The sequence below is a fragment of the Sorghum bicolor genome, chromosome 1 (genome assembly GCF_000003195.3).
Source record: "Sorghum bicolor cultivar BTx623 chromosome 1, Sorghum_bicolor_NCBIv3, whole genome shotgun sequence".
Classification (NCBI taxonomy): domain Eukaryota; kingdom Viridiplantae; phylum Streptophyta; class Magnoliopsida; order Poales; family Poaceae; genus Sorghum; species Sorghum bicolor.
In genome coordinates, this window is record NC_012870.2 from 78,390,707 (window position 1) to 78,412,303 (window position 21,597).

At 46.2% G+C, this 21,597-nt stretch overlaps 3 protein-coding genes across 4 annotated transcripts; 1 reads left to right on the plus strand and 2 right to left on the minus strand.

Moving 5' to 3' along the window:
* Nucleotides 3,930-9,262, plus strand: LOC8085681 (protein NLP1). Of its 2 annotated transcripts, XM_021461909.1 has the most exons (6): nt 3,930-4,223; nt 4,728-5,660; nt 5,886-5,933; nt 6,013-7,036; nt 7,421-8,792; nt 8,900-9,262. In XM_021461909.1, the coding sequence occupies exons 2-5, from the start codon at nt 4,863-4,865 to the stop codon at nt 8,266-8,268; spliced, it is 2,718 nt and encodes a 905-aa protein (XP_021317584.1). In that variant the 5' UTR covers nt 3,930-4,223; nt 4,728-4,862; the 3' UTR covers nt 8,269-8,792; nt 8,900-9,262. The 2 variants fall into 2 exon arrangements, with proteins under 2 accessions (XP_021317584.1, XP_002465923.1); XM_002465878.2 differs by lacking the exon at nt 3,930-4,223 and having other exon boundaries at nt 4,295-5,660.
* LOC8085682 (probable serine/threonine-protein kinase PIX13) lies at nt 9,446-12,398 on the minus strand. Its single transcript, XM_002468532.2, has 6 exons — nt 11,956-12,398; nt 11,505-11,845; nt 10,801-10,936; nt 10,218-10,360; nt 10,011-10,134; nt 9,446-9,935 (listed from the first exon to the last, which is right to left on the minus strand). Exons 1-6 carry the CDS (start codon nt 12,017-12,019, stop codon nt 9,571-9,573), a joined length of 1,173 nt encoding a protein of 390 aa, XP_002468577.1. The 5' UTR covers nt 12,020-12,398; the 3' UTR covers nt 9,446-9,570.
* LOC8061432 (probable serine/threonine-protein kinase PBL21) lies at nt 16,329-21,016 on the minus strand. The gene is made up of 5 exons (XM_002468533.2): nt 20,139-21,016; nt 19,887-20,047; nt 19,587-19,776; nt 17,198-17,589; nt 16,329-17,110 (listed from the first exon to the last, which is right to left on the minus strand). Exons 1-5 carry the CDS (start codon nt 20,215-20,217, stop codon nt 16,799-16,801), a joined length of 1,134 nt encoding a protein of 377 aa, XP_002468578.1. The 5' UTR covers nt 20,218-21,016; the 3' UTR covers nt 16,329-16,798.

The window sequence follows — 21,597 nt, forward strand, 5'->3', positions numbered from 1 at the left end:
AGTCCAATGCCACCGAAGCAAGTAGCAGCAGTAGCTTTCATCAAAATGGGACGATGGGATCAAAGAGATTCAAACGCACAGCTTCCTGATAACAGCAACGAGAGCGAGCAAGCAACAGCTTACCGTAAACGACTAAACAAATATGCATCCCATCGCATGATCGGCTGATGATGTAGTTGCTCAAAATAAATAACTTCAGTTGCATCGTCATCATCAGCGCCCGGCTCTATCTGAATGAAATTCAGTAGGATTAGTACCTCCAAAAGTCTCCTCTGATCCGATCCCCGGCCACATTCCACCACACGTCCGGTCCATGGATTCCGAGTCCCCATAAAACAAACAAAATTCCTGGCCTTTGGATCTTGGACCATTATGTCCATGTGGTGGTGTGGAACCCTAATGAGAACATCGCCGCAAGAACCCCATCCTTTTCTGTCTTCTGATTACACGTAAATGCAGTACGCCTCCGGTTTCCCATTGATCTTCGACCCAAAACAGTGGTATAAACGTGTTTTTTCAGGGACGACTGCTGGAAGTCCCTCCAAGCATGTGTTTCCTTTTTTTTTTCTGAAAAGATGTGGAAATAAGTTTCAGGCGGGAGTGAAAGTCACCTGTTTTGCTCTCAAATTAAATGAAAATAGATACTAGTCGTAGCTGTGTACATGTTCAGATAACCATCAGGATCATTCACTACTGTATGTGCAAGAAAGGAGACAAGTACATGCGTGCTTTCTGAACGATCAAATTCTATCCCTGTATTTTACTAACGGTGAATCCCGTCAGTTGATGCCATACTTTCCCCTCAACCAATCCCCATGGCAATGCAGACTTCAGTCTGGTAGTTAACTACCAAGTGGAATTAGTGGTACCCAAAGCTCTGTAAGTCTCAACCCAGGATGCCTTTTTCGTCACATGAGTTTGGCTGCTGCACTGGACCACTGGTTCATCATCACCAACCCCTTTTAACTTTTCTTTGTTATTGTAGTGTATATACTTCACCTACCACTCTGCACCATGGCTACAAGGTTAATTTCGGCATTAGAACATTTCATGGTATCAAACCACTGCTATCTTACATTTTCTCCAATCAAACGTTTGTGTCAGCATCAGGCCATGGTAGTATATGTTTGTTCCAGAGTTCCAAACATTTTATATCAGGTAATATAAATTAGTCGGCAACCATCTTGCTTGGGATTAATTTATTCCTCAAGCTGACTTGAGATAGAGTTGAAATACGCAGGAACGACGAAGCTTGTCTCGGGATTCAGGGCAGCAAGACAGAAAATATCAAGCAGTGCTGCACACACGTATACGGGTATTACGTGTACGTATATATAATCCTCGAAAATAGTATCTAATTCCTTGATGTGGATACTATCCGTAGGATATGAGCTACGAGCAGCTTGTACTACTGTACTACTGCCCAACGGACGTACTGTTCCAAAATTCCACGCGAAAAGACAGCGCGCGTTAAGATGACGAGAGATTCGCCAAGAAGAAAAATAGTGTCTCCATCAACCTTGTGCCAGCTGAAATGACATTTCGAGATATTTTTACCGAGGCCTTGTTTTAGTTCGTACCAAAAAAAACCAAAAACTTTCACGACACTTTACATCACATCGAATCTTGTGGCAAATACATAAAACATTAAACATTGATGAAAATTAAAACTAATAATACAATTTATTTGTAAATCATGAGATGAATTTTTTGAACCTAGTTAGTTTATGATTGGTTAATAAAAACGAAAATGCTACAGTACCAAAATCCAAAATATTTTCGAAACTAAACATGGCCCGAATTTAAAAATGCCTTGAGCCATTTCTATGTGCTAGAATCATCGACCGTACGTGCTAGGAGTCCGGTTACCGTTTTGTCAACCATACCTGCAATGCAGCTTAGGTCTTGTTTAGTTCCGAAAAGTAAAAACTTTTCGGAACTGTAGCACTTTCGTTTGTTTGTGACAAATATTATCCAATCATGGACTAACTAGGATCAAAAGATTCGTCTCGTGATTTCCAGCTAAACTGTGTAATTAGTTTTTGTTTTCGTCTATATTTAATGTTTCATACATGTGCCACAAGATTCGATGTGATGGAGAATCTTGAAAACTTGGTTTTCAGAGTGAACTAAACAAGGCCTTATTCGCTTGTGAGCCCTGCCATTTTGGGCCGGAATATAATAGTTTGAAAATAGGGCCGTCTTATCGTCTGACGCTGCAGCAACCCAATAGACGGCTGGAGGATGATTTGAGATTGTGAGGTGTTCCGTAGAATCTGGAGGATGATTTAGGCCTTGTTTAGTTTACCTCAAAATTCAAAAAAATTTCAAAATTATTCATCACATCGAATCTTGCGACACGTATATGAAACCTTAAATATAGATAAAAATAACTAATTACATAGTTTGCCTATAATTTACGAGACGAAATTGAACATAGTTAATCTATGATTATACAATAATTATCAAACACAAACGAAATTGCTACAATATCAAAATAAAAATTTTTCTGAATCTAAACAAGGCCTTATTCGAGGCTATTGTATTCATCTCCACAAGAGATCATGAAGAGCAATACTAACAAAATCATGGTTGTTGGTGTATCGTGATTGGGCGGCTTATACACTATTGTTCTCGTGGAGGTAAGCTCGAGGGCTTATTGAGCTAGTAGAGAGAAGTAGAAATCTTTGGACATGCATGTCACAACGGGGAGTAGGTTGCCAACGAGCAATTCAAGATTATGAAGACAACCGGGAGTAAATTGGTGGTTTACTTCATCGAAGTGCATGTCTTGCTCAGTGTGGTGGTTTAAAAGAATTTAATTGTTTCCACCGGACCTTTTCAAGTCTTTGATGCTGTTAAAAGGTTGAGCCTTCTGGGACAATTTATTGGTGGATGTTTCTTTGCCTCTTTGTTAAATGTTGTCTTCACTTTGGTTGCTTTTTTAGACTTGTTGGTCTGAAAAGTTTGAAAGTATTATTTATCGATTTATTATAAGATAAAAACATTGTTGCTGACAGAAAAAAAATCGACTTATACGACAAGCGAACGAGACGAATTATCAATGTTCTCGTGATTTGTGTTGGTGTTGTAAGTAGGTCGGTGTTGACAAAGTTGCCCTAGTCTTTGCAGTAGTCATTGCGTTGTTTTTTTTTCTAATCTATTTCATAGGGATGTTGTTTGTTTAATTTAGATCTTCTTCTTTATTGATATGATCGGCACCTCTCTTGTTCGATACATTTTAAAAAAACGACAATAGCTGGTATCCCTTGTTGGATATTGTTATATATAAACTTTTCGTTGATCTCAATATATGTCTGTTTAGAAGGATTCATAAAGATTGTACTGTATATGCTAACATTCAGGCCGTGTTTGGCACGGCTTCTTCAGCGGCTTCAGAAGCTGTTTGGAGCCGTTTTATATCAAACAGAGTAAAATAGAATAGCTCCACCAATGAAGCTCCTAAAAATATACTCTCACAGAGCTTTCGAATATGAAGGAGCCAAAAATAGTGACTTCTTCCGGCTTCACCTCATCCTATGTGACATTATGTGAGAGCATATTTTAAGAAAATAGCTATTTTGCTAAACGGTTTAGCAAAATGGCTTCAGCTCCACCGATAGAGCTGTTCAGTGAGCTGAAGCCCTAAAAAATAACTTCACTGGTGAAGTGGAGCCGTGCCAAACGGGGCCTCATTATGCACTGTTTCGAAGAAGGAAAAGAAAACTTGCATGCAAGATTGTTCGGTCGGCGTCTGATACATATCCTGATGACCACGTCATCCCCTCCCTCCCGGACCTGGGGGGAAACGAAATCCCGACCTTGCCCCGCCTTGGACCCACAGGAACCAGTTGACCTCCGGCCCCCACCCGCCAATTCGCCCCTGCGGTCCCCACCGGGACCTGAGGGGTGCTGGACCTGGACCGGGAGATTCCGTCGCCGTCGTGCGGTGCGGCTGCACAAACAAAGATGCAGGCGCAGCGCAGAAAGAGGGCGGCGCACTCCGAGGAGAGGAGAGGAGAGGAGAGGACGCCTGTGATTGCACTACACAAGTACGATTCCACCACCGCACCGCCTGCCTCCGTTTCTCGCCCTTTCAGACAGCAGAATCCATCTGGTGCAGTGATCCTGCTGAAACAGCTGCTCCATCTCCATCCACTGTTCTATTGGCGGGCGCACTGCTTCCGCGACGAGTGATCGGCCTCGCTCGTCGTGCTACTGAGGTGGGTTTGCTCGTTCATGGCGTCTCTGTTGCAGTAAAGCTGTTCCTTTTTTCCTTCATCCTCTTGTTGAATTCTTCCTTCCATTCTCTCCTGTGGGGAAGGGGAGGCGGCAGCACGCTAGCGCTCGTTTTGTCAAGTTGCGGCTGCGGGCAGGGTGGATGGTTGGATGTGGGTGCTGCCGTGTTGAGTTGGGTTGGTGAAAATGGATGCCTGCCGTACTGTGTTTCACTTTGTGTTCTCGCCGTGCATTGGGGACGGACGGGCGGGCGGAGGAGCGTGATGGCGATGTCTCTCTCTCTCCCTTTCTGCAATGGGGATGTTTCGTCCGTAACCTCTGCCTCCCCTTGTTCTAGTCCCCTACCCCGGCTCGTGCCTTGTGGTGGTGCGAGGAGGACGAGCTAGTGGCTTCCGTTGTGGCAGCCATGCGCCCAAAAAGATCGCCAATTGCGTGCTCGACTACTTGACCAAAATTACCATCGTTTTCTTCTTCTTCTTGGTGCCCAGGCTCCTCTCCGCTCGTGGCCCGGCTTCCTTGGCTGCGCTGCGCTGCGGCGCCGGGTGTGCGGGTGGCAAGATTGGCATGCCAAGATTCTCAAGTCTGAGTCAGTGAGCTAGCTGCCTGGTGCTGCTTGTCCGGGCATGGAGAAAGCGCCGCAGACCGACGACGACGGCTTGCTGGCCTGCGGCGTCATGGAGATGGATGACATCGCGGTCGGCGACCTGGATCTCATGGAGGAGCTGTTTATGGCGGCGCCGGGGTTCGATTTCTCCGACTTCTCGCAGCCCGGGCCCGGCGGCGCGTCCCCGGGGTCCTGCTTCTCGCCGCTGTTCGACATCTGCAGCACCACCACCACGGCGACTCCCCCGCCGGCGCCGGAGCCGGCGGGCGACGACGACCAGGCGGCGGCCGCCCCGCCGCCGCGCCGCGGCTGGGTGTTCCAGCCCCGCCACGAGGTCGAGGCCACGGTGAAGGAGCGGCTGCGGCGCGCGCTGGAGCGCATCGCGTCGCTGTCGCAGACGCAGCCCGGGGAGCTGCTGGCGCAGGTCTGGGTCCCCACCGTCATCGGCGACCGCCAGGTGCTCACCACCTGCGGCCAGCCCTTCTGGCTCGACCGCCGGAACGAGCGCCTCGCCAACTACCGGACAGTGTCCATGAAGTACCAGTTCTCCGCCGACGAGACCGCGCGCGCCGACCTGGGGATGCCCGGCCGCGTCTTCGTCGGCCGCGTCCCCGAGTGGACCCCCGACGTTCGCTACTTCTCCACCGAGGAGTACCCGCGCGTACGCCACGCGCAGTACTTCGACATCCGCGGCAGCGTCGCGCTCCCCATCTTCGAGCCCCGCAGCCGGGCATGCCTTGGCGTCGTCGAGCTCGTCATGACCACCGAGAAGGTCAACTACAATGCTGAGATCCAGAACATCTGCAGCGCTCTCAAGGTAGATTGCACCTTCCCACCTCGTCGCCTTTGTTTTGATCCCACCAATCGCTGCTGCTCTGCAGCCTGTTATGCCGTTACGTTTTTAACCTGTTTGATGAAATGCCCTTAGGAAAAGACGTGATAACTACCGGGCACGCCAATCCCCGAAGTAATCAGTCTTTTCACCTTCATTTATCTGGTGATGTTCTTGTCTCAGTAAGATTGTGTTTCCTCAAATGCGCAGGAGGTTGATCTCAGAAGCTCTGATGTTTCGAGTGATCCCCGTGCAAAGGTAAGCTGAATGATATCGAGATCGTAGAGTCATGCCAAACTGTTGTTATCAGTGACAGATGTGACTTACTTCTTGTTAGGTGACTGATACTTCTTACCGAGCAACCATACCAGAGATCGTTGACGTTCTCAGAACTGTTTGTGAGACACACAAACTGCCACTGGCCCAGACATGGATACCCTGCATCTGCCAGGCAAAGAGGGGAAGCCGCCACACTGATGAAAAACTCAAGTATTGTGTGTCTACTGTGGACGAGGCGTGTTACGTCCGTGACCTAAATGTAAAGGGCTTTCACGAAGCTTGTTCTGAGCATCATCTGTTCAGAGGTGAGGGTGTTGTTGGCAGGGCCTTCGGAACGAACGAGCCATGTTTCTCCGAGGACATTACCACCTCCAGCAAGGTCCAATACCCTCTCTCTCATCATGCCAAACTTTTCAGCTTAAGGGCTGCAGTGGCCATCCGGTTACGAAGTATCACCACTGGAAGCCTTGACTATGTCTTGGAATTCTTCCTGCCAGTGGACTGTATAGAGATCGAACAGCAGCGAGCCATGCTGAATTCTTTGTCCATTACAATACAGCAAACATGCTATACGCTTCGAGTTGTCAGCTTGAAAGAACTCGTGGATGAAGGATCAATTGAAACAAGTGCACTAACTCCACCAGAATATGCCAAAACTATGCATGAAAACCTAGATGAGGTTTGTAGTGGCATTGATGCTCCTGCAAGGACAGCATCACTGGAAACTTCTGAGGAGGTGTCCTCATGGATAGCAAGCCTTGTGTGCGCTCAAAATAAGGGAGTGAAAGAAATGGATGGTGACCTGCCATTTGGATTCAGCAAACAAGAGGATGAAGGGTTTAGTGTGACAGCTGGTTGGCATACCACACCAGTAATAGGGCCTGAAGGTAGCATCTTTTCAGGGATTAAGCAGCATGAAGACTACAAGGTCAAGGAGGTAACATGTCTCAGAGATCCAAGCTCATCCAAATTGGGAAAAACTGTAGAGAAGAGACGGACTAAGATGGAGAAAACTGTTAGCCTGGAAGAACTTCGGAAGCATTTTGCTGGCAGCCTGAAAGAAGCTGCAAAGAATCTAGGAGGTAACTTCTGACCCACATATCTCTATAGTTCTTTTCTATTCCTCTTGTTGTACTACAGTTCCTCTCTGTATTGTGAATAGTCAGTAGCCTGTAGACATCCTGCTGAAATACTGCATCATCTCCCAGTAACCATAACTAAAATTTTGTAACTTAAATAGAACTGGAATTTTCTTATAGTTGTTATTGTTGTTGAACAATGTATGTAGTCATGTTAGTCAAGTGTCAGGAGGGACACTTACAATTAAATTTACTCCGTAAATTAAATTTCTTTACTTTTTGCAACAATTACAGACAGAAGGCAGATTGGTTAATGCTCTGTTCACTATTTGTGTAGAAACATCGATGCTTTCCTCTATGTTTACCCATTTCAATCATTTGTTTCAGTGTGCCCCACTACACTGAAGAGAATATGCAGGCAGCATGGAATTAATCGTTGGCCATCACGGAAGATTAAGAAAGTTGGGCACTCCTTGAAGAAATTGCAAATGGTGATTGATTCAGTACATGGTAATGAAGGAACTGTTCAGCTCAGCTCGCTCTATGAAAACTTTACCAAGACCACATGGTCAGAAAGAGAGTTACAGGGGGATGCCTCTTATCCGTTGTCTGAGGAAAAAGGTCTCTTGGAACCTTCTGTTCCTGATCAGCACTGCGAGGGCAGATTCACCTCGCATACTTCTGGTTCTAATTCCCTCTCCCCCTCTTGCAGCCAAAGCTCAAATTCCAGCCATGGTTGTTCCAGTGGTTCGAAATCACAACAACATGGCAGTGCTTCTCAACTTGCAGTAAAGAAAGAAGTTTTCATGGAGGAGAATCAGAGCTCCACACTACTCAAAGCTGCGAGCCATGCGGAACTGCAGATGTGTCCAGAAGAAAGACCTGTTACCCTGCCTAGGTCTCATAGTCAAATGCTTTTAAGTGAACAAAAACCAGTGGAAAACATGACAGGTATGCAAATGTCTAAGCCTGATTCTCTCAAGATAAAAGCCATGTACGGCGAAGAAAGATGTATATTCCGGCTTCAGCCTAGTTGGGGATTTGAAAAGCTAAAAGAAGAAATTCTAAAGCGGTTCGGCGTTGCTCAGGAGATGCATGTGGACCTCAAGTACTTGGATGATGAATCTGAGTGGGTTCTTTTAACATGCGATGCAGACCTGCTTGAGTGTATTGATGTGTACAAGTCATCAAATACTCAAACAGTAAGAATCTCAGTACATTCTAATGGCCAGTAAGTGCTTGTTCCTTCCTTTGGTCAAACCGGTTTGTCCTGACAATGGCACAAAACTCATCAGGATGCAGAAGAAAGCATCCTGTCTCTCTTTGAAGTAAAGAGTTTGTTGACATTGTCCTCAGTTTCAAGTCATAATCATATATGCACAAGCAGCATCTGTAAATACCTATACTCATGTTATCATCCAATGGTCAAGTGCCTAGTAAGTTCTGTCTGTTGCTGCTTGGTGGTTCTATGGCAGAATCGGAGTAAGCTGCATACAGTCTTAACAGAAGATGGGACTTTTGTACCTCTAGTTCAGTTTCTTAACAGTACAGGTAGTTTGTTGAATGTTACAAACTAGTGTACATCATTATAGGTCAGAGGGTGGAACCAGTAGGAATTTGTCGATATGAAGCTTTGGATTAGGTTAAGCAGTCACGACCAAGTTACATCGCACTTGTAAGTTCTTCTGGAATCAACACAAGTATGACCACACCATCATGTGTCGTTTTAGTGGGCATGATGAGATTTCTTCTCGCCAGTGTAAGTATCGATGAAACTGATTCTTTCACCATTTATTTTCCCTTCATTTTGCGAATCTCCCTACAGTGTCACTGTAACCTAATGCTGTTTTCATCCCCATATCCCAGAGCAAAAGGTGTTGAGCAGAGAGCACCTGGAGTGATGACAGGGGAACAATACGAGCTCATATCCGGTCAAATGTGATTTTTGTTGGTTCAAGGTCAATGCTAGTTTTTCATGTTGCTTCAACCACACAGAAGGGATGGTGGTTTTTGGTATCCTGAATAATTCTACAGTTAGAAGGCAGGAGATATCTCAGTCTCCTAGACGACATTGGACCATAGAGATTTTCCTTTGTTTCGCTCTTATTTTTGTTCAGCGGTGGAATTCCCAAGTACTTTGAGGTAGCCTTGTGTGTAATCTGTCCTCAAATTTGCAACATGTATATTTGTTTCATAATAACTCAAATCTGCATTAGCTTCTTTGGGTTCTGATGTTTTGTTACTTTCTGAACTCTGTAATTTTGTTACGTGAGTAATGAAATTCAGTTTCGACGGCATAATCTGCATGTATGTTGCTATGCTATGATTGTGGTCCCTCATTATCCTTGCATCATGTCTGATCCCAAGAACATTACGGAGAACCTATATACTAATAATGAGGGATTAATCGAGTAAGAATGGAAACTCTGGCGATTAGTTGAATGAAGCTGACGAATCAATGCAAGTGTTCTGAATCAGCAGCTAGCCTTAACTTGCTCAAGCCAAGCAACGACCATGCTGCATCAAACGGTGCGGCACTACGAGCGGCGCGCTCCGGGCCGCGGCGGCAGGTCCCGGTGTCCTCCGGCCCCCTGCTGCGGGGCCTCGATGTCCTCGAGCGCGGCGACGACGTCGTCCATGGAAGGGCGGCTCTTGGGGTCTCCGGTGAGGCACTTGCCGGCGAGCCTGGCGGCCCGGAGCGCGGCCTTGGTGTTGTACTGGCCGTCGATCCGCTGGTCCATGAGGCTCTTGAGCTTGCCGGCGCCGGAGAGGTAGGGTTTAGCCCACTCCACCAGGTTGTGCTGGTGGCTCGGCCGGTTCAGGTCGTGCGCGCGCAGCCCCGTCAGCAGCTCCAGCAGCACCACGCCGAAGCCGTACACGTCGCTCTTCACGTACAAGTGCCCTGCATGCATGTGTCAACGTATGTGAGCGCCATTGCCGTCGTCGTCGCGCTCGTGCAGGCGCAAAACCTACATACCGGTGGCGACGTACTCCGGCGCCGCGTAGCCGTAGGTGCCGATGATCCGGGTCGTGACGTGCGACTTGCCGGCGGAGGGCCCGTTCTTGGCGAGCCCGAAATCCGACAGCTTCGCAGTGTAATCCTGAAAACATTCACATGTCTGTGGTCGTCAGTGGACATGTGGTAGCCAATCAGGAGACCTACGCTGCTTTGCAGAAAGTGTACCGAGTCGAGGAGGATGTTGGACGCCTTGAAGTCCCTGTAGATGACCTGCTTCTCCGACGAGTGCAGGAAGGCGAGGCCGCGGGCCGCGCCCGTGGCGATCTTGAGCCTCCGGCTCCACGACAGCGCCTCCAAGTTTCCACCCCCTGCTCAGATCGACAGACATTTTGACTCCCAGCAAGTCAGACACAGGATCACAATCTCATACTGTGTGCACTGTGTACCATGTGGCTTATAATTTAATTATTAATCTGTCATGAACAGCATGCATGACTTGTACAAGCGACTTGCACAAACTAGTCAAACTTGGGCGCCTATGTATCTAAAAGTCAAATGCATGCGATTCTAGAAGGCAAAGGTCAGACAAAACTCATGCATGCATTTTCAAATTATGTTAGGCAGGTGATCAGTGACCGGGAACACACCCTCCCCAGAAGTAAAACCAGTACTCTCTACCATTGCAGTTCGTCAAATCGTATTGAAGTAATCTGAGTGGACCGGCAGGGTTTGCCAATCTGAATATGCTGAAAAGTAGAAATGCCAATCAAACGAACTGCCAATGCTGACGGTGGCAAGCAGGCTGTACTTCTGAAGAGATGGTTTTCCAGGCTGCCCTTGGACATGAACTCGTACACCAGGAGCAGCTCCCTGTCCTCGCCGCAGTAGCCCAGCAGCCTCACCAGGTTGGGATGCGACAGCCTACCCAGGAAGTTGACCTCCGACTGCACTTGCCAACACAAGAAATAACATATGCACACATCAGAGACGCCACTGATGAACTCACAAGTCACAACACAAGTAATCAGAGAGGGGAGGGAGGGAGGACAGCTGGAACGAACATGGATATGAGGGCTAAACAATCCACAAGCAAACAAAGGAGTCATTAGCACACTGATTGGCGCTGCATGTTCTCAAACCAAATGGTCATTGGTTCATCACATAGATGCATTGTACCAAGGATGGCATGACGATAGATTTGGGACGTGTGGTAGTCCCTATCTTATCTAGGGAGGAAACCAAGAAGAGTAGAAAAATGCAACTTCATGGCAAGGGGCCGGCGGCAGAAACTGCAAGAGTTGACTTGTACAGTGTTCCACGAGAAAGGGACTTGTGGAACTGAAGCACAAATTTCATCAGAGTTCTAAAGAAAAGACGCGATTTCATCAAACAAAACCAAAGAAGGGGTGGAGATTTTCTATGTTTTAGAAGCACATAAACACTGATGGAATGGAACGAGCATCCAGACGAAGAAATGGTGCAGAATCGATCAAGAGGCGATGGATGGATGACCTGCCACTCCTGCAGGCCCTGGACGCTCTCCGGGTTGAGCTTCTTGACTGCGACGATGACGCCGGCGTTGCTCTTGGCCGGGTTGAGCGTGCGCTCGTCGACCCAGCCCTTGTAGACCCGGCCGAAGCCGCCCTCCCCGAGCACCATCTCCGGCTTGAACCCGCGCGTGGCCTGCCGCAGCTCGGCCAGCGTGAACTCCCTCAGCCTCGGCGCCTCCAGAACCCGCCCGGGACCCGTGCACGGAGGATCGTCTCCTCCTCCCGTCTCTTGCTTCGCCCCGCCGCCGCCGTCGCTCGGCTTCGGCGTCGGCGGCGCCCATGTCGTCGTCTTCGGCGGCGGCCCTGCTCGTGCACGCGCCAGCAACGGTCAGTCAGACGTCGGTCCAACCATCACGGCGGTCGAGGCGCCGGAGAACTCGATCGGAGCTAGCGTGGGGCAGAGGCGGGCAAACCTTTGGTGGGAGGACGACTCGGCGGCTTCCCGTCTGCGTCAGCGGAGCCGCAGCAGTTCCCCATGGCGTACGGCGCCGAGCAAGCAGCCAACCAACCAACCACGCGTTCCTCTCTTCCTCCTCGCGGGCTCACTCTCAAGGCGCACGCGGGCGTGTGCTCTTGTGCTGCTGCTGCGCGCGTTCTCCGACGGTGTGTGCTGCTGCTGCTGCTACTACTAATTAATCAGGACTCAGGAGAGGAGAGGAAGAAGAAGGGACGTGGACAGCGTGGTGGGAACGGAGAGGAAAAGATCAAAGAAAGGAAGGGATAGAATGGAAATCCAGCAAGGAGATCGATGGCGCGCCAACGCCGAGGGAAGGCAGACGACATGCGGCGCGGCGATGCTATATATCTGGACGTGGCGTGGGCTTGGTCTACGGAGCACAATAGACCCACCCCATCCCATTGTCGCAGCTTCAACTGCGAAGTCGTTTTGGGCACTGGGGCTCCTGGACTCGGTCTGCGCAAGTGTTTCCTGCTGTCACTTCGTCCACGCTAACATTGCGCTGTTTATAATTTGCATTTGCATTTGGGCCTTGTTTAGTTCCAAAATTTTTTGCAAAATAGGAATAATAGTATTTTCGTTTGTATTTGACAAATATTGTCCTATTATGGACTAACTAGGCTCAAAAGATTCGTCTCGTCAATTCCGACCAAACTGTGCAATTAGTTTTTATTTTCATCTATATTTAATACTCCATGCATACGTCTAAAGATTTGATGTGACGGAAAATCTTAAAAAATTTATAAAATTTTTCGGGAACTAAACAAAGCCTTGCATTGCAAAGCTGGACGCTCTCCCCCCCCTTCACTGGAAAGTGGGCTCCATGGTCCACGCGGTCTACTTGTCAGTAGATTGTGGGACCGAGTAGCCGAGTAGGCAGGTAGGTAGGTGGTGGTCACTGGTCCGTAGCCCTGTCAACGCGTGATTGATCTATGGCTCTACTCTCACAATCTTCTTTGGCCTTATTTAGTTCCAAAATTTTTTGCAAAATCAACACTGTAGCACTTTCGTTTGTATTTGACAAATATTGTCCAATCATGGACTAATTACACTCAAAAGATTCGTCTCGTCAATTTCGATCAAACTGTATAATTAGTTTTTATTTTCATCTGTATTTAATACTCCATGCATGCGTCTAAAGATTCGATGTGACGGAGAATCTGAAAAATTTTGCAAAATTTTTTGGAACTAAACAAGCCCTTTGTTAAAGGGCCGTTTGCGTTTGGTATGGTATAGCGCACCGGTCCTCCACCTACTCAAACATATATATATGAGCAATGTCCTTTTCGCAACTCAGCCGTTCAAAAGGTTATCTCGGATTTATTCATTCCGCACACTGCGGCCTTGTTTACTTCCACCAAAAAATCCAAAAAATTTTAAGATTTTTCGTTACATCGAATCTTTAGATGCATACATAAAGTATTAAATATAGACAAAAATAAAAACTAATTACACAGTTTGGTCGGAATTAACGAGACGAATCTTTTGAGCCTAGTTAGTCTACAGTTAGACAATAATTACCATAAATAAACGAAAAGTGCTACAGTGTCGCGAAATTTTTTCCTTCAGAACCTAAACGAGGCCTTGGTTGACATGCAAGAGCCTCACTCCTAAGATGCGAAGGGCAGTGGCAGAACCAGCAGTTTTAAAGAGCCTGGGCCAAACAATTGTCCTCCATGCTATGTATACATACTAAGGCCTTGTTTAGTTCCAGAAAATGTTGCAAAATTTTTCAGATTCTCCGTCACATCAAATTTTTAGACGCATGCATCAAGTATTAAATATAGATGAAAATAAAAACTAATTGCACAGTTTGACCGGAATTGACGAGACGAATCTTTTGAGTCTAGTTAGTACATGTTTGGATAATATTTATCAAATACAAACGAAAGTGACACTATTCCTATTTTACAAAATGTTTTGGAACTAAACAAGGCCTAACTTCCTGATCTTACTTTACTCCCTCCGTTAGCTGCTTGGGTTTACGTATTTGCGGCAGGGGAGCCCGGCCAGCAGCCCAGGGTAGCCGGGCCTTGGCCTTGATTAGTTCCAAAAAAAATTTACAAAACTTTTCAGATTCATGAAGCACATATATGAAGCATTAAATACAGATAAAAAAATAACTAATTATACAATTTTATTGTAATTTGCAAGACGAACCTTTTAAGTCTAGTTAGTCTATAATTGAATAATATTTATCAAATACAAACGAAAGTGCTACAGTATCCATTTTTTTTTTAAAAAAAGAACTAAACAAGGCCTAGGTGTTATCCAAGTCTTACTGTTCATTGCCCCGACTATGCCTGCTCAAAGAGGTGCTTGCTCTGTTTTTGCGGTTGTGAGTCTTGGCGATTTGACGAGTAAAATGGAGTAATCTAGATCGGCTGGGAGCTCGTAATACCAATTTGTTGTACCTTTTCACGGTCTGTCAAGTAGAGTGGAGTAGAGATAGAACTATTGGGAGCTAGACCCTAACTAGATACGTACATCTTTAACACTTTGGCTTGTAATTTACATATTAGCATTCTATAGATATGCAACTTTTTTATGCATCAACAATGTAAAAGGGTGTTTGGAATTAGCTGTAGCGAAACAGAATACCATAATCGATAGCTCAAAATCAACTATCCAGTTAATTTATAAATAGTACTAGTTATTAGTTGGCTGTCTTAACTAAACGTAAACATAACTAACTATTAGACTAGGGATTGAAACGGAACCTTGCAAATAGTCTAGCTAATTGTTGACACTCAAATTTGGCTCGGGCCAATTTTAAGAGGCCCATGATTAGCTTTGGTTTAATCTAAAAGAAAGTATAAAGCGACGTAACAATAGTACCACATTGTCTTTCTAATGGGATAAGACCACCTCTACTCCCTATATAATAGAGGTACATGGCCGATTTAGAAATATCCAACACACAATCGATAATTTTACATTATATTGATTATATATATATATATATATATATATATAAAATAATCTTATGTTGGTTGTTCATCACTTAATCTGACGATGTAGGATGGCGTCCTAGGCTTGCTAGCCGACCTAGGGTAACCCGTCGACATCCTTGCCCCGACGGAGTACATTTGCTAGTTCATCATCACATAAGTGTGATTGGTTACTCTTTGATGGTTTGCTCGTAATCCTCGCTATTCTTCACCATGTAAGTACGATTTTCTCACTGTTTGCTTCTCTCGGTCTCAACCCAATGAAGTCGGCTAGGCCGATGCCTTGGCTAAATCGTGTAACCTCAGTCCGTTTGTGATCCGTACGATCTAGCACTTGACGTGTGACCTATCTTTATGTCAACACTAACAGTAAAAAAGAAAGGTAGCTGATCATAATCCTTTAGATAGCAAAGTTATTGGATGCAAGCAAAGGTGGAAAAGAAATGATGGGGGAATAATACGGCTACTTAATTGGCAGATGGGATTAACTAACGAAAGGATACATTTAAGGCCCGGCAGATGGGATTAGCGAAAGGATACAGGGAGCGGCGGGCACGTCGACGTCGGCGACGGAAAGCGGCGTCACGGCAGCGGCACTTCTCCGTTTCCTGGAAGCGGGCGCCCAGCCCAAGTTCCGCCGCGCGCACTGACGCCAGCCAGCTCCTTCTCTGAAGCCGGCGACGATCGTAGCGGCGTCGCGGTCACCGTCGCTTTCTCGCCCGGGCCAGGCGCCAGCCCTACAATACAACCGATCGCCGATCCGAACCGGATCCCTGGATACCGTCGAGGAGTGTCTCGCCCCTCGCAACAACAGCGGTTGCCCCGATTCAGCTGGCATTGCCTTAAAAAAATGATAAAAAGGGGACAAATTTACCTGCCGACCGTCACGGAACCGTCTCCTTTTGGCACGGTTTTATTACCCAAAAAATTCGCCAGCTGCAGAAAGTGCAGAGGTGAGCCCCCCAACAAATTCATCGTCATATGCGTAATGCGTTGACAGAGGTGAGCCCCCACGATATGCGTAAGAAAAGGTTGAAAGAGCTAGCCGTGATCATCCAACCAAAGCCCCCCCGTCCGCAGTGTGCTAATGAATCGTGGACCATGTCAAAGCAGCAGCAAAGCAACAAACAGTGGACGAAAGCATCGACGTGGCGCCTTCCATGACGTGGCCGTTCTGTGGACCAAATCGTCGTCTGCACCCTTAGCCACGTCAAGGCCATGGGCGACTCCATCATCGCCTGATTGCCATGACCCATGACATGAGGTCGCCGTCCACAAGCACATGGACTTTTAACGGTTCCACGCTACCGGACAGCTGCTGGCATGAGGATTCGAGTCTCAGACGACAGAGATTTCCAAAGAGTTGAGCTAAGAAATATACCACAAATACCCAACATTTGAATCATTTCTTCAGTTAAAACCCTGGTGAATTTCTTATTGCATCTACAGGCCAACATGCACCAGACCATGACAACTCTGTACACGACTGGTAACTTGATGATGAACATCCCAAAAGGAGGCACACACTGTCCCCCACCTCTACCATGGCTGGTGCATTCTTCTTCCCCACACAGGGGCACTGATCCTTCCTATGTACACTGGCTAAAAAATTTAAAACCGAAAACAATGAAGAAGCATATGAAAAGAGCAATAGTCATGCATAGTCAGCCTGAACTCCTACTACCATCAGCCTCACTAGAACTCTCTGTCAAGCAGGTCACTCAGAGACCGCTTCAATCAAAAAGGCTCTGACTAATGGAACTGAACTTGACGGCTTCAATTTCAACAGCCCTTCTACCTGTCTCATCTGACCGAGTTATCTTGCTGCTCTTCGGGACATGCAGTCCCCTAAGCATACTGCGCAGTCCTCCTACCACCTCTCCTTCTGGATGGTGTGCTGACGGGTTGAGGCGACCCGCTGCTCGCTGGGGAGCTCATGGATGCAGGAGGCAGGCGCTCAGCAGAGGTGTATGGTTGGCTTGCGACATGGTTCAGGCCTATCACAACATCAGAGATGATTGGGCGGACATGGGGCTGGTCTTGGAGGCACATGATGCTGATCACGACTAACTGGTTCAGTGCTGATGATGGGTAGCAGCCCAGCAGAGACGGATCAGCGAGCCGGTAGAACTTCCTCTTATCATGCAGGTATGGCCTCGACTGCAACATCCAGAGCAAACAATAAGGCAATGTATGAATGGAATACCTTAGATCTTTTATACTAGGTAACAAGGCAAAGCTGCTTACCCATGTTAACAGGCTCTGCTCTGGTTTAGGCCTTGAGGCATCATAAATCCTCCTTCCTGTGATCAGTTCTAACAGAAGAACACCGAAACTGTATATGTCGGATTTCATGGTAAGCTTACCACTCACGACATAGTCAGGAGCACAGTAGCCATAGGTACCCATAACTCTTGTGGACACATGAGTTCTGTCTCCGACAGGTCCAACTTTTGCAAGCCCAAAGTCAGAGAGCTTCGGGCTGAAGTCCTCACCCAGCAGAATATTAGCAGCTTTCATATCACGGTAAATCACAGGTGGATCAGCTACATTGTGCAAGTAAGAAAGCCCTTCTGCGACTCCAACTGCTATCCTCACACGTGTGTTCCAGTCAAGCGGTTTCTTGCCAAGGGGCACATCTATTCAGAGGTGAAAAGAAACCTCTATGAATCGAATGATAGATAAATAAACAAAAGAAAAATATAGATGTAAGTGTGCAAAGCCACAAGTGGAAATATTTCAAAAGAATAATTTGAGTGGCTTATGCTTATCTGCAGCTTCAGATTTTTATAGTAAACAACAGCTCCCAGAATCCATGCATAACAACACATGCCGTGGGCTACACCGTGATGCAAAGCTCCAAAATACTCAAGCAAAGAAAAAAACAAGAAGACTTGAGGGTTCACATGATGCCCATACCTAGCTCTGCTATCATCAGGAAGAACATGTCATGTTCAGACATGAGACAAGCCATGAGAACCTCAGGACTTCAATAATTCTCTGTGGGGACAATTTGTCTAGCCCTTAGGTATTATGTGGCTGAACAATTTTGGCATAGTCTGTTAGAATAAGGAGGTTTTTCAGGTTTGTCTATAAAACGAACAATTATTATAAATATTTTGTGTTGGTTGCATGATGGTTTGACTACTGTGTTAACATTTCACAGAGTGGTTTACAGTTTTGACTACACAATTATCAAATAAAATTGCTGAGATTAAAAAGTTTGTCTAGTTCTTCAAGTAGTTAAATGAAGCACAATTAATGGACCTCTTAAAAGTATAGACAAACAACAGTAATTTTCAACTCACTTCAATTGAAATTGGCCACAGTTTCGACAGTTTGCAACGCAGACAAACAACAACAAGAAGCAACATCCATAGTTTTGACAGCAAGCAGAACATTGCTTCTAGGAAAGATGAGATGCAAACCAACAGCACAGACATGGTGAAGGAGGCATGCATTTATATGGTTGAAGGATATACCAAAATAACAGTTGCAGCTCAAACAATAAAATACATGAACGTGAAGAGAAATTGCAGCCTTTCCAAAAAAAAAGGAAGATAAGGGGGTACAGCAGTGCCTAACAGATTAAGTATTAGCTTTTAAATGATTCTGGTACAAACGAAAATCTTAGCTTTTAAATGACTTGAAAAGACGTCCTGCATTCAAATAAACAAGGCAACAGAAAGAAAAGAGCAGATGGTGAAACTTCATTACTCTTTTGTTTTTTGCTGGCAGGGCTAGAGCATTACTAGCAATAAATTGCTGGTGCGTTATTTTGCGCTCACTGGCACAATCTGTGCGTAGCTTAAATTAGCAAATAGTAATTTAAAAGATCATACTTCATTGTCAGAAGATTCTTGCCAGTAAAAACAAAAATATACATGTAATAACAGGGTTAATTGGATTAGCTAGTATTGCCCGAGCTTAGGTGTGACCACATATATAGTTCCACATAGGAACTGACATCTGCACTCATTGCGCATGGTGAGGGCAAAAGTGTTTTGGGGCTGCTATGCATAGGTAGACCTGTCGTGCAAGTTGGCCAGGCTTCGAGTGATTTAGGACTAATGTGTTTCAATATTACATTATGAAACAGTAGCATTTTTATTAGAATTCCTAAGTTTAAAAAATAAAAAATATCCGTTGAGCCTTGAGAGTGAACCCAAAACTGAACAACCAAAGCACATATACAGGCACAGACTCACAGTATTCATAGCAGCAGAGAAGTTAAATCATCATCTACCAGGAAGTTTTTAAAGAACAAAGAAAAAAGATCATCCATTTGAACCAAAAAAGGAAAAGCATATAATGGTACTGATTTCTACCTTTCATTTTATCCAATGTACATTAAGTTATGCAATCTCCAAGAGTTATGACATATCCAACTAGTTGCCCCCAAATCTTTTCCCCTTAAACACTACAGCAACTTGCTATCACAAATCAAAAGGGAAAAGGCAGAGAACTGTCATAAATCAAAGGCGAAAAGGTAGGCGAGCATTTCAATTGATGTGTGCAATCGGCGAAAAAAATGGACAGACCCCTGAGATACCAACTCCAGAAGTACACTGCACTGCACACATTAGCAGCTACCCCAACCAAGAACCACAGAGAGCTGAAGAATAAAAGAGTTTACCAAACAGATGGCTCTCCAGGCTTCCGAACGGCATGTACTCGTACACTAGCAGTCTCTCGTCCCCCTGCGCGCAGAACCCGACCAAGCTGACTAGATTGCGATGGTTGAGCACTGTCAGCATGAGCACCTCGACCAAGAACTCGTTCCTCCCCTGCACACCATCTCGAGCGAGCTGCTTCACTGCCACCATCTGCGCACCAAAAAAATAAAAAAAGGAAAACGCAAAGGGTGCCATCTGTCACGGTACTGTCAAATCTTTAGCCATAAAAACTGTAAAAAAAAAACGGAGTTCTTGCTCACCTGTCCGTTGATCTTGCCCTTGTACACCTTCCCAAATCCACCTTCTCCAATGAAATTGGCCTCGTTGAAGTAGCCGGTAGCCACAAGCAGATCCTTGAAGGTGAAGCTGTGCGCGTAGCCGTTGGCCACATCCGGCGCGACCTTCCTCCTCGCATCGGTCCCTGTTTCCCGGTAAGAGTTAGGCACAGCAATCAAAGCCACAAGACCCAACCGAACACACTGCGGATGGGATCATGGGAATCAAGAACGGACCTGACGAGTCGTCGTGCTTGGAGGGCTTGAGGTCCTCATCCACCTCCGGCGTGAAGCACCCGAAGCAACCCAAACCCATCAGAACGTCGCAGGCAGATGCTGTCGATGAAGTTTTTGCTGCCGCAACGCAACCAGACTGGCAGCACTCCCAAGAACAGAGCCGACCAAGGAGACGAGCGAGAGGAGAGAGGAGAGGAGGAGGGAACAGGGAAGGGAGGACGGAGGGAGAGGACTATCACAAGGAAGCGGCTATTAATGCACGGCCAAAGCGGGCAGGGAACGAAACACGGCGATGGGCCCCCAAGAAATCCGTAAAAAGGTTCCAAATCAGGAGCTCGACTGATCAGCGACCGGCGACGGATTGCATTGCAGGGTCAGGCAGGGCATCTCCAGTGCGCGCGCCTACACTACACGGAGCCAAAACTCATTGGATTCTTCCGCCGGGGCGCCTCCGGCGGAGGAGCGGCGGGAGAAGGAAGCGACGCGTGGCCACTGTGGACTGTGTGGAGGGGCGAGGGAGGGGAAGACTCGGGGGATGGATTGCGGCTTAAGAGGCAACGGCGCGAGTGATTTGGCAAGAAATCATAGCGGGCGCCATGAGGACGGGAAGGAAAGGAGGCCCTGCGTTTGGACCTGGCCCCCACGCTGAATCGGGAGGAGGAGACGCCGGAATCATATCGCGCTCCACCGGAGTAATTTCTTGCCTCCTCTGGCTCCACCAAGATTATCTATCTGTACTGCACTTTCTTCCGGCGGGCGGTCAATTTCTACGGGAACATAACGTCAGCCGGACTACGAAGCGCTAGGCGGGCGGTGGATTCTGACGCCGGCGGCCATTCTCGTGCGCGGTTTTGTCCCGTATCGGGGAAAAAAAAAGGGGAGCTCCGGGTTTTCCCGCGAGCTGGGAAAGAGAGGGAGAAGAGCGTGATGGGGAAAAAGTGATGATTTCTTTGGCGTGTCCCGCGTGCACTGTAATCTTGTTGGTTCATACGGTACTTTTTTTTATTTAATCACTGTAGAAAGTAATATCTTAAATAAATCTAATCTAATTTATTTCTAAGATTTTATAATTAATTAACCTATGGTACGGGATTTTTTTATTTATTAGAAGATACTCAATCCATTTTAAATTAAAAGACGTTTGACTTTTTTGTCACCAAATTTAATCACTCGTCTTTTTTAAAAACTTATACAAAATATTATTCTTTTTATCGTGGCTTGGTTTATTAATAAAATTTATTCAAAGATGACTTCAATTTAATTATGTTTGTACAAATTTTTTGAATAAAACGAGTGGTCAAACTTAAGGTTAAAAAAGTCAAACATTTAGAATGGATTGAGTAATATTTTAAATAAATCTAAATCATTAATTAATTTCTAATCTTTTTTAATTAATGAATTAACCTAGGAAAATAAAATAATATCAAATCCCTCTTATCACGGTGGCACGGGAGATCCA